The sequence below is a fragment of the Hypomesus nipponensis genome, chromosome 17 (assembly GCF_054491055.1).
Source record: "Hypomesus nipponensis isolate SF chromosome 17, ASM5449105v1, whole genome shotgun sequence".
Taxonomy (NCBI): Eukaryota; Metazoa; Chordata; class Actinopteri; order Osmeriformes; family Osmeridae; genus Hypomesus; species Hypomesus nipponensis.
The window spans coordinates 14,472,762-14,487,482 of NC_140377.1; the positions used below are offsets into that span (position 1 = coordinate 14,472,762).

At 40.5% G+C, this 14,721-nt stretch overlaps 2 protein-coding genes across 2 annotated transcripts in view; both read right to left on the minus strand.

Annotated features, from left to right (window-relative positions):
- Positions 1-2,943: 2,943 nt before the first annotated feature.
- LOC146253654 (general transcription factor II-I repeat domain-containing protein 2-like) lies at positions 2,944-8,150 on the minus strand. Its single transcript, XM_084678580.1, has one exon. The coding sequence runs from the start codon at positions 4,187-4,189 to the stop codon at positions 3,158-3,160; it is 1,032 nt and encodes a 343-aa protein (XP_084534706.1). The 5' UTR covers positions 4,190-8,150; the 3' UTR covers positions 2,944-3,157.
- Positions 8,151-9,931: 1,781 nt separating this feature from the next.
- Positions 9,932-14,721, minus strand: part of luc7l3 (LUC7-like 3 pre-mRNA splicing factor) — a 48,211-nt gene continuing 43,421 nt past the window's right edge. The window contains exons 10-11 of the mRNA XM_084678798.1: positions 12,288-12,538; positions 9,932-10,633 (exon numbers count right to left, since the gene is read on the minus strand). Of these exons, the coding sequence (XP_084534924.1) occupies positions 12,321-12,538 (218 nt within the window). The 3' untranslated portion in view covers positions 9,932-10,633; positions 12,288-12,320. The remainder of the gene's footprint in view (positions 10,634-12,287; positions 12,539-14,721) is intronic.

Consider the following 14,721-nt stretch of genomic DNA (forward strand, 5'->3'; position numbering starts at 1 on the left):
AATAGGGATTTTCCAGTGAACATGCTATTGATGATGAGCATAATTAATCAGATGAATAATTCATGAGTTGGATCTGTATTTGTGTGTGTATGACCAAGGACGTGTGCATGCAAAATGGGTGGTTGAAGACTGCATTGTCTGCATGTTTCTGGAGAGGAAGCAGGCCAGATTGTATGCAAGTGGATATGAAAGTTTCCTGAAAGGAAAACCAGAGAACACATGAATTATAGCAAGACACTGATTGTCTGCTCCAGCAATACGTTGAATTGGCATGATATCTCAAATATTAATCAGGTGCCGCCTAAATAGTTTATTATAATATTTATATACAGAAAATACTGTACGTGTATATACAGTGTGTATAGTATATGTCTATATACAGTATATATTCAATTATTGAATTATGATTCATGCCCAAGAAGCTGAGGGTAACATGCATCTTTATTGACAAAGACACAATTAGTGTTTAAGTCATTGGCTCAGCTTGTGATGAGAGATATTTGGGTCCACCTGTCACGGATCAAAAGTGACAGCTAAATCTATCATAAATTAATGATCTTAGAATGCATGACTGTCTTGTGAAAATCTGAGGCTGTTACTTTCAAACTCAGCCAAGTAGGAACCACCACCTACTCTACTCGTGAATGTCTATTGAAAGACAGAATCTATTATTTAGAACCTCTAGCATTTGCAATAATTTACATTTACATTGCATTCAGTCATTTAGCAGACGCTTTTATCCAAAGCGACTTACAAGAGAGAACATTACAAAAAGTGCATATAGGTCAATGATCATAAACAATGAGATAGCCCCATAAACATTGCGGGTAGCCAAAACATTAAGCATACATTCTGAAAAGCAAATAAGTGCAATGGTGGAACCATAAGAGCATGTAGTTAAACACATTACAACATGATCCTTGAAAGTGCTAGAGTGTACCTCGAGGAAAGCATTAAAAAAAGCTTGCCTGTTCTTGATGTAGCTTGCTTAACATGTTAGTAAAGTGGTCAAACTGCCAAGTTCCGCCCATGTGACACTAGTAGCCTGCATCTCTGGTATCACACAAATCTTTCTGATGTTGTCTCTATCTCCCACTGTGAGAGAAGGTGAGACACAAAAGTAGAGGTCTAGTACTGCAAAAACTATTTTTATACCGCCTGCGTATTTTAGCGAGTTGTGTGAGCCGGTTGTTATGGTACAGATTATGTGAGGTCAGTTTGAGGTGTTGCCATGGAGACTGCTTTGCACCGGCTAAGGGTGATTCAGCAGCTCTTCAGTGGTGTGTGTGTGTCAGCAGACTCACCCCCAAGAGGTGAAATAGATTTCACCTGAATAACACATCCAGCTATTTATCCACAAACAATATATAGCCTGCCTGCCCGAGTGTAGGTTGGAGGTACCCCTTATACTTCTATCACCCTCCCTTCTTATTTTCTCCTCTCTTTCTATCTTGTTCTCTGTTATTTCCTCCACTATCCATCTATCCAAGTATGCAATATACATGGTCTGTGTTTGGGGGAACAGAGTTTGAATGTTGGATGGCAGCATGATCATCTTGCTCACAAACTTTGCTCAAAAGTTTCGTCTTGGTAGAGATTGAGTTGCTTGTGTTTTTATTTACGTTCCGTTGCACAGTTTAAGCTGAATTTAAAATTTCACACTGTTCCTTATGGTCGACTTAGGTGGGTAACTTAAGATAATTTCTTTATGAAGTGATGCACAGAGTCGTCAGATTCAAAGAAAGATGCAATAGTTTAATGCTTGCCAGCAAGCAAAGTCTGATCGCAATACAAAGTTTCTCTGGTTCATAAAGTATCATGTAAGAACATTTCATGGGAAGAAGTCCCCTCCACTGCATACCAGCTGTCAATATGATCTATCCCAGAGACAGAGAGGCATGACCATATAATTATTTATTGCACCTCTAGTATGATAATGGTCAACCTAGGTCAGTTAGTTTACGTAGGCTTAGTGTCATCTATAAGTCATGTTAGGAGGGGGTTCTCTGCTGGCAAGGAATGCTAACACCAGTATTTTTCAGGATATAATGTTCCATTCTAAATTTCTCTGACGGTAACATTAGCACTACCAGTACAGCTTAGCAAACAAACTATCGTGATTCAACTCAGCTTCAGTGAGCTCTAGCTATCTTGCAGAAAAATAGATCTGGACAAACATGCATCTTGAATTGTAGATTGACATGACAACACTGGTTATTTATTTGAATGAAACACTGTCAGGAACATGAAATAACATTATCCCCATGGCCAATAAACAAGGCTAAATCATCACACATTCTACCATTGCTCTTGCGTTAGCAAGCTAAACTAGTTTACATGCCTACAGGCTTGGTGTTTTCGCTATCTAGCTGTTCTTGCATTCCTTACAAATCAACGGGCCACAATTGGTTCTAAAATTTGACAGAGGGGCCAGGCCAGGAGCAGATCGATGGAGTGTTTGTGTGAACTAATATAAATTACATTTAAAAGCCATTACATAAAAGGTTTTGGCATTTAACAGGTAGCAAAGCATAAATATGCAAGGGTTATTGTTCAAATATTTTATTATTAATTATTTATTATTATTGACATTATTTACAAATGCATTTTTTTCATAACAGTATTGAGAAACTCACTTTCATTTTTAGTGGGAACAGTGTTGTTGGTCTCCCTTTTTTGCCAGTGAATCAAAGTCTGGAGTTAGTTTTGTAGTGGATATTCTCAGGATAGATCTGAGGTTTTTTTATTTTTTTATTAGCAATTTCAACAAAGTCAAATGCATTGGAGTTTACAAGATACAAAAAGTAAAAAAAACATAATTTACATTCAGAGTAAACATGTGTAGTAGGATAGATCTGAGGTGTTGGTTAGTTAACTTGGATCTGTGACGGGCTTTGTTGATGTTCATGACGCTGAACGTCTGCTCACACACATAGGTCGAGCCAAACAACGCCAGCATCTTTTGTGCCTTCCTCCGGAGGTTTGGAAACATGGCTTTGTCAAGTGAAGCATAACAGTCATTCAGTTTGAAAGAGTTGAACTTCTCCTTTCAGACTGAAGATCGATCAGTTCCAATTGCAGCTCTTGCGGTGCTGTTTCAGGGTCTTGTGACAGGGGACAGGACACCAGCTGAAGTGACTTGTCAAGTTTTTCCAAATCAGAGAACCAACGGCAGAATTCTCCATGCAGGTCGTCCAGTGATTTGCTGTATTTCTTCACATTTCGGGTGGCTTTCTGCATGGCTAGAGTGGGGAAATGAGCGAAAGATTTGTTTTGAAACTTGTCTGGAGAATAGGGTCGGCTTGGATTTGAAGGCTCTAACATTTGTGTACATGTCGTGCACAAACTGATCTTTCCCCTGTAGCTTCACGTTCAGCTCATTCATGTGTGAAAATATGTTCACAGCAAATACAAAGTCACAAAGCCAGTTTGTGTCGCTCAGCTCAGAAAATGTGTTGGATTTACCCTTTAACTCCAAAAATGACCTAATCTCCTCTTTGAGCTCCCACACTCGTTGAAACACGTTTCCCAAACTTAACCAGCGGACACGAGAGTGGTAAAGTAAGTCCTGATGATCCACATGGGTTTCTTGCAGGAACGTAATAAACTGATGATGCTGAAGTCCCCTTGCTCGTATAAAGTTAACAAATTTTACAACTGGATTCACGACATGATTAAGCTGCAATACAGACTTACACAGAGATTCCTGATGAATGATGCAGTGAAGGAAAATAACATCCTGGTCAGGGTTTTCCTCTTTCACTTTATCCTGGATTCTTTTCAGCAGCCCGACATTTTTCCCAGTTAAATTTGGCAATCCATCCGTGGTGATATTGGCAGGTTTACTCCAAGGTAGCTTCATTCTCTCGATGACAGCAGACACCTGGTCATATAAGTCCTCTCCTCGCGTTTGCCCCTTTAAGGACTCCATGGTCAAAAACTCCTCCGTTATCTCAAAACTGACGTTAATCCCTCGAATAAAAATTAGGAGCTGAGCAGCGTCTTTCACGTCGGTACTTTCATCCAGTGATAGTGAATATGACTTAAAGGACTCCGCCTTTTTGTTTAAATTGCTAGCTATTTCTTCGCCAATCATTTCCACACGGCAAGTCACTGTCTTGCGTGATAAACTGGCTTTTTTAAACTTGCATTTGCTCTCCGGACACAAGAGACCTGCTGTGTCTACCATGCATTATTTCAAAAACTTGCATTCAGAGAACGGCTTGCTAGCCTTTGCCAATTTGAATGCCAGCAAAAAACCTGCCTTGGTACTTGATTCTTGAATAGCAGTTTGTCGGTGAAAAATATTTAGCTGAGTCTGTAAATTAGCCACCAACCTCTGAGCAGTATCCGCCCGTTCATGCGTTGTCTGCTTGCTAGCATAGTTAGCATGTTTGGTGTAAAAGTGATGGCTGATATTATATTCTTTAAAAGCTGCAACAGTTTCTTGGCATATTAGACATGCAGCTGTTGATCGGACTTCAGTAAAACAATATTTTGTTGTCCATTCTTTATTAAACACCTGGCACTCACGGTCCACTTTTCTTTTCTTTGGTTCGCTCATTTTTACAGAAGAATTCCGGCGCTTTCAAACAATCCCCTCACTCAGTGAAGTTTGGCTAGCCACCGCAACTAGCTTGCTTGTAGCAAACTTCTTTTGAATGAACCATTTCTCCTTAAATAGATGTAAAGCTTATTAAAGTTTTTGGGGGCATTTTTTCAGTTAGCAGATGGTATTGTTTGAATCGTGATTCCATCTGAAATACTGCCGGTGACAACGTTGTTACAGTAGATTGTTTCAAAGAGGGTTCATGAAATATGCAATATGAGTAGGCTAAATGCTAGAAAAATGTCACTAGAAGAGAAAAACTTAAGGGGACGGACCCACCTGCAACCAACGCAAGCACGCACACCCTACAATTTCCCCAGACATTGTACCCTCTCTAGTTTCATCATTCCATCTCAATCTTTCTCTCTCAATTATCTCCTTCATTTCCACTTGTCTCCCTCCCTCCCTTTCTGACCTTTCTTACTGACTCTTGCTCTTTCAAAGGGCCGGAGGTGGTTGGCATGGGAAACATGGCTGTCTTTGGTTCATTATCCACTCTGAGGCTCCTGAATCTTGGTAGACTGCTCAGGAAGGGCTGTCTGCTCACATACGGGTCAATCCTGTTAACCGGTGCCTTTTAATGTCCCCAGGAAATCCTACTTCATAATTGCTGTAAAATGTTACAAATGTTTATTCTAAAAGGCTTTAATTATAGGTTTAGGTCTTCCTTATCATATAAATAACCAAAAAGTGTCTTTAAGACAATTAGTTTATATTTTAACCACTTTTGTATTTTGTACACATGTTCATTTTGCCATGTTTTGCCATGTCCCCATCACAAATGATCAACTCTAACAATAAATATTAGTCATTAAATAATAAAATATTCAAATGATTTGCTCATTATGTTGTAGACCAAGTTAAAATCTTTCTACTTTTACATATTTTTTATAAAAAAAATAAATTTAAACCCTTTTTGAGGAGATTTACTTTGTGTCCCCCCAAAAAAGTTCCACCCTGTTAGGTTGTAGTTTTTCCCTCTTAAGAAAATAGCCTACACTTCCCATGTCACAAAGTTCATGAAATGACATCATTTCCTGTGGCAGGAATTCAACTTGGCCAACTGAAGTTAGTATGAACTTTCAGATTTATCTTTTTTCCAAGTTTCATAATGTCAACCTGTTTGTCACAACCTTAAATTTCCACCCTGTTAGGCTACTTTGTTAAGAAAATAAATAACATTTTATAATTTCAAATACGGTTTTATATAAGAATTAAAAGGCTGTATACATATAGGGTCTAATGCTAGCTAGATCATGATCACTCACAGAGCTAGGGCTAACATAGTTAACAAAATTCCCCCCTGTTAGGTTCCACCCTGTTAGGTGTGTACAGCTAACAGGGTGGAAATATTGTTAGAAAATGTAGTAACATAATAAGTTGCATACAATATTTGTCATGTATTTGCAACAAGGGACATATAATGGACAAGTAAAAGTAAATATTGTTATGCCTTTACATTTTTTTAACTTTGTGATTGTAATTCATATGTCTTAACAGGGTGGAATAATGTAATGGTCCATGTCTGAACCAAATGCCAATAATTATTAGATTTTAAGTGCATGAGCTTGGCCAATATGTTTTCCAAACAGTTAAACATATCTCTTTCCTGATTAAATGTTAAAAACATGAAAAATAAATAATTTTGTTTTCAGAAGTTACCAGGTCCAAAAGGCACCGGTTAACAGGATTGACCCATACCTGACTGGAGGACAGCTGAAGACAGGATTGCAAGCACAGCAGAAAAGGAGCAGGTGGGAGGATACAACTAGAGAGAGTATATGACGGTGAGGGGTAGAGATGAAGAGAAAGGGAGCTTCTGGGAGTTACTCAGAGTCTGTGTGTGGCCTGGATCCTGTGGAGTAGCTATGTTTAGAGAAAAGGGGAGAGGGTGAGAAGGACAGAGAAAGAGAGAAAAGAGATAGGGAGAGTAAGATAAATATAAAGAGAAAAAGAAAGCGACAGAGGTAGAGAACAGTTTTGCTTGTGTTACCTCTAGTAATTATTGTGGGTTCTCTTAACCTGTCCCAGTCCCCCAGCGCTAAAGGTAAAGGTCTTAGAAAATTCCATTACCTCAGTGCCAGCCATTCCCAGCAGACCCTCACATTATGTTTGGGACTGCCAGGCCTGACCGGCGTCCTCCCCCACCAATCGTAGCTAACTCACCACCAGGTGGTGATCAGTTGACAGTTCCGCCCCTTTCCTCACCCGAGTGTCAAAGACATTCTGCATCAGGTCCGATGACACGACTACAAAGTTGATCATCAAACTGATACCTTGGGTGTCCTGGTGCCAAGTGCACATTTGGACACCCTTATGCTTGAACATGGTGTTCGTTATGGACAAGCCGTGTAGGCTATGAGTAAGCTATGCATTTTAATATAAAATATACAGAAATGTAATTTAAATACGGACCCCTGCAACTAACACAAGTAAGCAAGCACACCCTACAATTTCCCCAGAAATTGTACCCTCTCTAGTTTATTCTGTCATCTCACACCATGCCCCTCTTTCATTTTATCTCTTTTACTATCCCCTCATTCCACCATCACCTCTCTCCCTAAAGAAACACAGCTTTCCTGATGACTAACAGTGTGACACTTAAAATGCCAAAGCTCTAATGACTCTCAGGGCTCCCAAAATGATCGTGTGTGTGTGTATGTATTGACCCTACACAAGTCTAATGATGTCCCTCACTCTCACACACAAAGCTTAGCTGCTATGGCATACCCTGGCTGCTATGGCATACCCACAACTGACAAATTATAGCTACACACTGACCTCTACTGTTCATAACTTGAACTGCCTTTTACACACATAAAAAGTTGATATGAACTCTTAAGTGAAAACAGCTCCAAAGCACCACATGATGCTACACTAATTACATGGTTTATTTCTATTACTATTGTACAATTTGTATTACAATTGTAAATAAATAAAGAAAATGGCTTGCACAGTTTGTGCACTTACATTTACTATTGCCTAAGATGAAATCAAACTTACATCCCTGAACTGTACATGTATTGGGTTAAGCAGGGGAAGTTTGTATAGTGCATTGTATTGCACACTTCTTGTACGCAGCAAGCTTCAAAGAAAAAAAAAGTTGAGTAGCTCTAATGAGGGGCCTGTGCCCCAGTAGAACTTTGTCAAGCAATGACCCTGTGCCCCACCATATGGACCCTTCTCACATTCTCCATTCAGAGTATGACCTCCTACCCTCAGGGAGGCAATATAGAGTCCCTTGCTGCAAACTCAACCGTTTTAAGAACTCATTTGTTCCAACTTCCATAAAACTTATCAATGCCGCTTGAGGCTGAAATCTATGTAATAATTTTTATAGTGCCTTTATTACGGTGATCTTTTAGCATGTATTATTATGAGGTGTATGTATGTGGTATGTTATGGGATATGTGCAATACTGTTATGTAACTGTTGATAATGTTTGGCAGAGGATGTATTGTTTGTTGTTACTGTGACTGTCAAGGCATTTATGATGCACCACAGAGACCAAGACAAATTTCCCTGAGCGGGACAATAAAGTTCATCGTATCGTATACAGCTGGTGCACTTTGTATTTTTTTTTGCCCCTGCACCTCAGATAGCTTGAGTCCGCCACTCTCCCCATCAGTGCCATGTAGGTTGATTCCAAACACAAAATACTTCTGATAGCCTTCCTGCTTCTCCATATAGGTTTTGGATCCAGAGGCTGGTGCTCCATATTTGCTCCAGTCTCAGACGCTCACCCAGACCAGGCCAGGCTGAGGGTCTCTACAGACCACAAGCCCCAGACTTCAGATCCCAGGCCTTAGACCCTAGGCCCCTAACCACAGGACTTAGACAAGTAGAGACAGACTAGGGACCAGGGAGAAAGAACTGGGTCTTCATGGATGCCAGACTAGACAGAGGTGTGTTTCTCCTCATCCTTGATGGATTGTAATGCTTGACTGATGAGTAGTTTGATTGCCCATGTGTGAGTTCCTCCATGCGTGGCAAAATGTAGGTATTTGGGAAATGCACAGTATGTCACTTACTGACAACTGTAAGAGCTAAAGAGAGAAATATCCTAAGTGCCTTGTGTAACAATTTAACAATGCTCTATCCATTTAAAATACTTCTGGAGCTACATCTGCTTGCATCTTGGCACTGTCATTAAACAGTGAGACTAAAATAATTACAAGAAAAATACCAATCAGTGAAGGCAGCATCTTTAAAGGGGCTGAAGTGTTTCCCTGCCATGACGAAGTGAGTTGGCTGGGGTCCCACTGCCAGCCTACAGCGCAGCCCAGGGAAAGCCGTGGTAAATTTGGCCTGTACACCTCCCTCCTCCTGTCCCTGTCACCCGGACTATTAATTACTCTCTGGTGATAAGGTCTAAAATCAGAGACATTCTTGTGTGTGGGTTGAAAAGGTTAGAGCCCAAGACACCAACAGTGAGATTGTAATGTGTGTGAAGGAAAAATACACTGCAAAGTAGTGTGTGTGAGTGTAAGGTGGTGCCATCACTAATAAATGACATTCTTCTGGTTCTGTTTTATGCCAGTTGGCTGCTGTCCGAGTTGGCAATCTAATCTCTGTCTGCCACTGCGAAAGAACCGCAGATCACACAGCTACAAGGCCTGGGTCAACATTCTCACACAATTACAAGTACCGTAATTTTCGGACTATAAAGCCGCACCGTTATATAAGCCGCAGCAGCTAAATTGAATGTGAATGTGAAAACTGAATGATGTGCACTGGACTATAAGCCGCAGGTGTTTTAATGTTTAATTACCCTATGTAAGGGTTAGTGCACAGAGGGGATTGTCGGAAAAGAGATGGCTGCTTGAGGAAGCTCCCATTTATTAACCGTTAGCTGTAAAAATCCATAGATTAGCCGCACTGTTATACAAGTTGCAGGGTCGAAAAATAGGACAAAAGGCGTGGCTTATGGTCCGAAAATTACGGTAGACCAATTCATAGCAGAGCCTGTCTGGATGGAAGGTCCATGCCAATGTCCATACACTGTTAAAATGGCAAATTGTGGGCCTCCTGTTATATGGAAAATGATTTAACAGTAGGAGATGAGGCAGGGACACTGTCAGCCTAACTAGTGAGGAACTGAGGGAGGTGGGGTGGTCTCATGATTTTAGTGGGGAGAAGATTGAGTGTTTCACTCTGTCTAGCTCACAAAGTGTGACTAAGTACTTGAACGTTGATTCAACATAGTTGAAGGATGACAGTTTTAAGCTAGGTTTCACATGTAGGTTGGGTTAAGAAACAAGTCAACTACAGACCAACAATAACTAATGTACACATATCAAATAGCAAACAAAATAATTGTAATAAGGTTTTAACTTTTTATTCATCAAGACAAACATAGGATTTAAAAATTCTGCCCCCCAAAAACGGAAATACAAATAAAGCTCAATAAATTTCTCAGAATGTGAATGATCATCAAAATGGTTTCAGTATAATTTTCAGTAAAATAAGAGCAGTCAACAAAAGCTCTGACTGGGTGGAGGAAAAAATTCCCTGACTAACATTTTACACGCAATTTTCAAACTGATTTTCCAGAGCAGGAAAAAAATGGAATATGTCAACAAGTGATCTGGGACCTGACATTTGCAAACCAAACAAGTCAAGCAAGTATTGTTTTTATTAATTCGACAAAAATGCTGAGAAAACAAGAATAATGTGAATTGCAACAATAACAACAAAAAAAGTAATGTATTACCACGTTTGGTAGAGCTATGTTCATGACAGAAATCATTGAAGTTAATAGGTACATAGTTGAACAAACCGGTCTGGATCCTATAAAGTCATCTTCCAAAAAAGGACCAAACAGAGACAACGGAAACTATTGTATTTTAAACAAGTTTCAGTTTTTCATAGTTTTGCTTTAGTTTTTAAATTAGCCACTACGCTTGTGTGGTTCACCTTGTTTTTTAAGCAGTGGCGTGGAAGCTTCAGGGGGAGGGGAGGGAGGGTCGGCATGGGGGTCTTCTTCAGGGCTTCTTACTCCTACTCCAGATGTCCCACCTTCCCCTGAGGATCAGAAACGTTCACAGAAGGCGACACATTAGCCAAGACCGTGGTAGGACCGTGTGTGGCAGCGGATATGCTGCCTTCACTACAGCACCCTATCCATACACACACACCCTACCCCTCACAACTGGACTCAAGGCTGACTAAACAAGATACTTTGCCTAAAAAAAACTTTTTGGTATTATTACAAACAAAAACAAAAACATTTTAACCTCTTGAGTAGATGTCTGATTAATTGATAAGCTATTCTAACCTATAGATTGTGTGGGGGGCATCCAGAGCATCCTACAATTCATGGACAATATTAACGCACCTGCTCTATCTAAAGGCTCAGTCATAGTTTTGTTTAAAATCACTGACCTGAAGAGATCCCTGAATAGCTACTGGTAACCCGTTGGATATCCCATGTATATTTAGATGACACACACACACACGTATGGTAGTTATGGTCAAAGGATTTCTAAAGAATATGGTATTGTTTCCTATTAGTGATGTCCAGCTAGCTATGTACATGACATTTCTAAGTCCGAAGACTATGGGATAACAATCTGGTTAACCCTACAGCCTCCAGAATTACATTCTCATCAGTGTTTTGGACAGCAGCTCATGTATTTACTGTACAAAACGACAATGTCGATTTTCAGCAAGAATATATATAACAAATTCAAAGAAAAGCAAATACTTTTTTTTTTTTTTACTAAAAGAGCACTTTTTCACAGGCAACAGCATTCAGAAAAATGGATGTGGGTATAGAAAGGAGTACCTGGCTTGAGTACCTGTACAGTTTGAGACAGTATCCCTTGAGATTTTTAATTTGGCTTTTTCACTGTGGTCGCTCACTCACTCACAACCACCAACGCTGTGTGAGGTATGGAGGTCAGCTGCAATTCATTCATTGTAAGAAATAAAATACCCTAGGCCTCCAAGCCCTGCCCGCCCCACCCCCCCCTCATGCTCTAAAACACTGCATAAAGTCAAGGCAATCAAATGTCACAGTGAGCAGGGACACAGCCATGGCACGGTAGGAGAGAAGAGTATTTAGACTGGGACATTTACCTCTGACATTTTCTTTAAGTCTAAACTGCTGTGTTGGTATACAGTACGGCCCGTATACAGACACACAGTCCTAAGCTATAGAAAACAGCAGAAGATTAGGCACTACAAAACATGTTCAATTCCACCATTTAAGAAGGTGGTTAAAAATAGATTAAAAAAGGTATATTAAACAGGTAGAGGCACATGAAGGAATGGACCTAAATCTGGGAGGGGAAAAAAGTCTGATCTAGTTATGAGATAAATAGGAGGTGACAAGAACCCTTTTTTGAAACAAGGGGCATCTCTGGGCCCGTTTCTCCCAGGGGGGAGAAACAAGAGGGGGGTCTACATTGGCCTGTCCTTCTGGGTTTGTGAAACTCTCTAGTTTCTTCTCACTGATCATCCGGCCTAGCTCCATCTTCAGTGTGGTACTTATGATGCACTACATCCCAGAAAAGGAGCAAGATACATATACACACACACACACATCAAAAACAAAGAATCATAGAACCATGAGTTAACAGGGTTGGGGGGTGAGGGGAGGAGGATGAAGGAGGGAGGAAGGTGGGGAGGGGGGGGATTGAGAGCCAGACTGGTAGGGGAGGTGGGCGCCACTTACCTGAGCCTGATCTGAGGTCCTATCAGATCAGTTTTAATTGGACTGAGTGTCACCTTCAGAATGGAGGTCTTCGCGGGCCACCGCCAGCCCGTTCAGCTGGGGGGCCGGGGGAGAGGAAACCTCTGTCTCCATGGCTATGGCCTCTGGCTCCACCTCAGACAAGGGGGCCTTAGCGATGTTGTTGCTGTGGCTGTCGGAGGGCTTGTCCTTCTTGGAACCGCCACTCCGCCTCTCCTCTGTGTCCTTGCGGTCTGGAAAGAAGGTGACAATGTACCCAACACATATTTACATAAAGATCCATCTTTAGAAAACCTTCTCAGTGTACATGTTTTACATTTAAGATAGGTAATGTTATTGAGAAGCAGGGCTCTACAGTGCGAGTATTTCACTCACATTTGCGCCTAAAAATAGGTATGTGCAAACTTACATTATTTATGAGCACAGTGCACGAGTGAATAAAAGCACTATGTCACGACTGCACAATGTGAACATAACATGATGATGCACGAGTGACGATTCGCAACCAATAGGCCAGAGCCATATAAAAAGACAGTTACGACACCCTTTGATCTCGCCGACACATGATCACTTGGTTCAAGTAGCTCGCAAAAACCCCATTGCTGGCAACCTGTTTAAATGGGAATGAGTGGGAACTGCTGGGTTCTAAATGAATCAAGTGAATTAAACATTGCAGACATAGTTCAACATGAAGAACATCAAATTCTGTTTTGAACGAAAAGACGATGAACAGAACGATGAACAGAGGAATGAATCAGGTGAAGGGGATTTGGAAGATTCAACGAATGTAAAAGAGGTTTCATCACAAGATTTAGAGCTACCAGAAGCTGTTGTGGAAAAAAATACACCATACTGTTGTAATTATGAAGATGGTTAATGATTATGGACCTAAAGATACTTGTAATCACTCTTTGGTATATGCTGTATTATTGGAAACCAAATTATTATTATTATAAAGTTATACTAGAGAGGGTACAATTTCTGGGGAAATTGTAGGGTGTGCTTGCTTGCTTCAGATGCAGGTGGGTCCGTTTTCAAGCATTTAGCCTACTTATATTGCATGATTCATTAAGAACCCCCTTTGAAACAAGGAACCCCCTTTGAAACAAACTACTGTAACAACGTTGTCACTGGCAGTATTTCAGATAGAATTGCGATTCAAATAGTACCGTCTGCTAACTGAAAATAAGCCACACAAAACGTAAATAAGTTCGATATTAATTTAGGGGGACATGGCTAATTCAAAAGCAGTTTGCTAGAGGCAAGCTAGCTGCCGTTCCTATCCACACTCCAATGATTGTTTGAAAGCGCAGGGAATTAGAATGTTTCTTTTGTAAGGGATAATTAAGCAATAATCCCCAAGAGGCCGTGGTTTGCGCTGATTTTAGAACAGGTAAGGAAAGTTGTTAGGCACGACGCAAAGCAAAGGGGCTTATTTCCGAGAATGCGTTCTATACATTATCCTGCTTATTACACGGCTACTTGCCAACAAAAATAACTTAACAGTGTGTCTTTTTACAATGTATTTGTTAACATTCGTATTGATGATCAGCAGAGAAATAGTTAGCCAAAGATGTTGAACTTCATAGACTTTGAGCATTATTTTGGCTTCAAATCAGCTGATGTCGCTAAGCAACAGAGTACACTGTCGTCAATGGAGGCTGACAGGCTGATAGGCTCTCACGTAGCAAACAAATCAACGTTTTTACAGCAATCTATTAAAATCTCACCAACTGGCTGTTTTCACAAGTCATATCGTCATAAAATTTCCATCTCAGTTTTTTGTGTAAAATTGAACTATTTATTAGCTACAAAAAATACAACTATGATGCTTTCTAGCATGGCTGCCGCCTAAAAGACGAGGCGGTCTCACGGGCGACCTGCACTCGCTCAAATTTCAAAGACTGTCACGACCTAAAACAAAAATGTGAGATTGCAGTTACACTCGAAATCGCTTTCTCTACAAAGCCAAATAGTTGTGATTTTTTTGGGGTGGTATTTTTCACTAATCCAAGCTCCAATTTGCGAGCTAGAAAGTCTCTTATCACGTTGTATCCATGCGTCGTTGCTAACGTGTGTTGACGTGGTGATGTAGCTAGCACAGGTTACCCTTCGTCGACAAAAGGCACTTTGTCCCCACAAAAATGTTGTAACCTCCTAAAACTGTGCAACGGAACGTAAATCCAAATAGAAGCAACGCAATCGAGACCAAGACGAACCTTTTGACATTGACGTCGTCTATGTAGTCCAAATATTGACTGAGCCTTAGGGGTGCGAAAATAAACAATAATAAATAATAATAATAATATATATGTGAGATAACAATGGTTTTTGCTCGCCGAAGGCAAGCACACCCCAATGAGAAAAAATTGGTTGAGTCAAGAAGTGGAAGTGCAGCAAACCACACACACATAGG

Excerpts from the sequence above, each read along its gene's own strand:
- LOC146253654 (XM_084678580.1), bottom strand. The coding sequence starts at position 4,189 with ATGGTAGACACAGCAGGTCTCTTGTGTCCGGAGAGCAAATGCAAGTTT.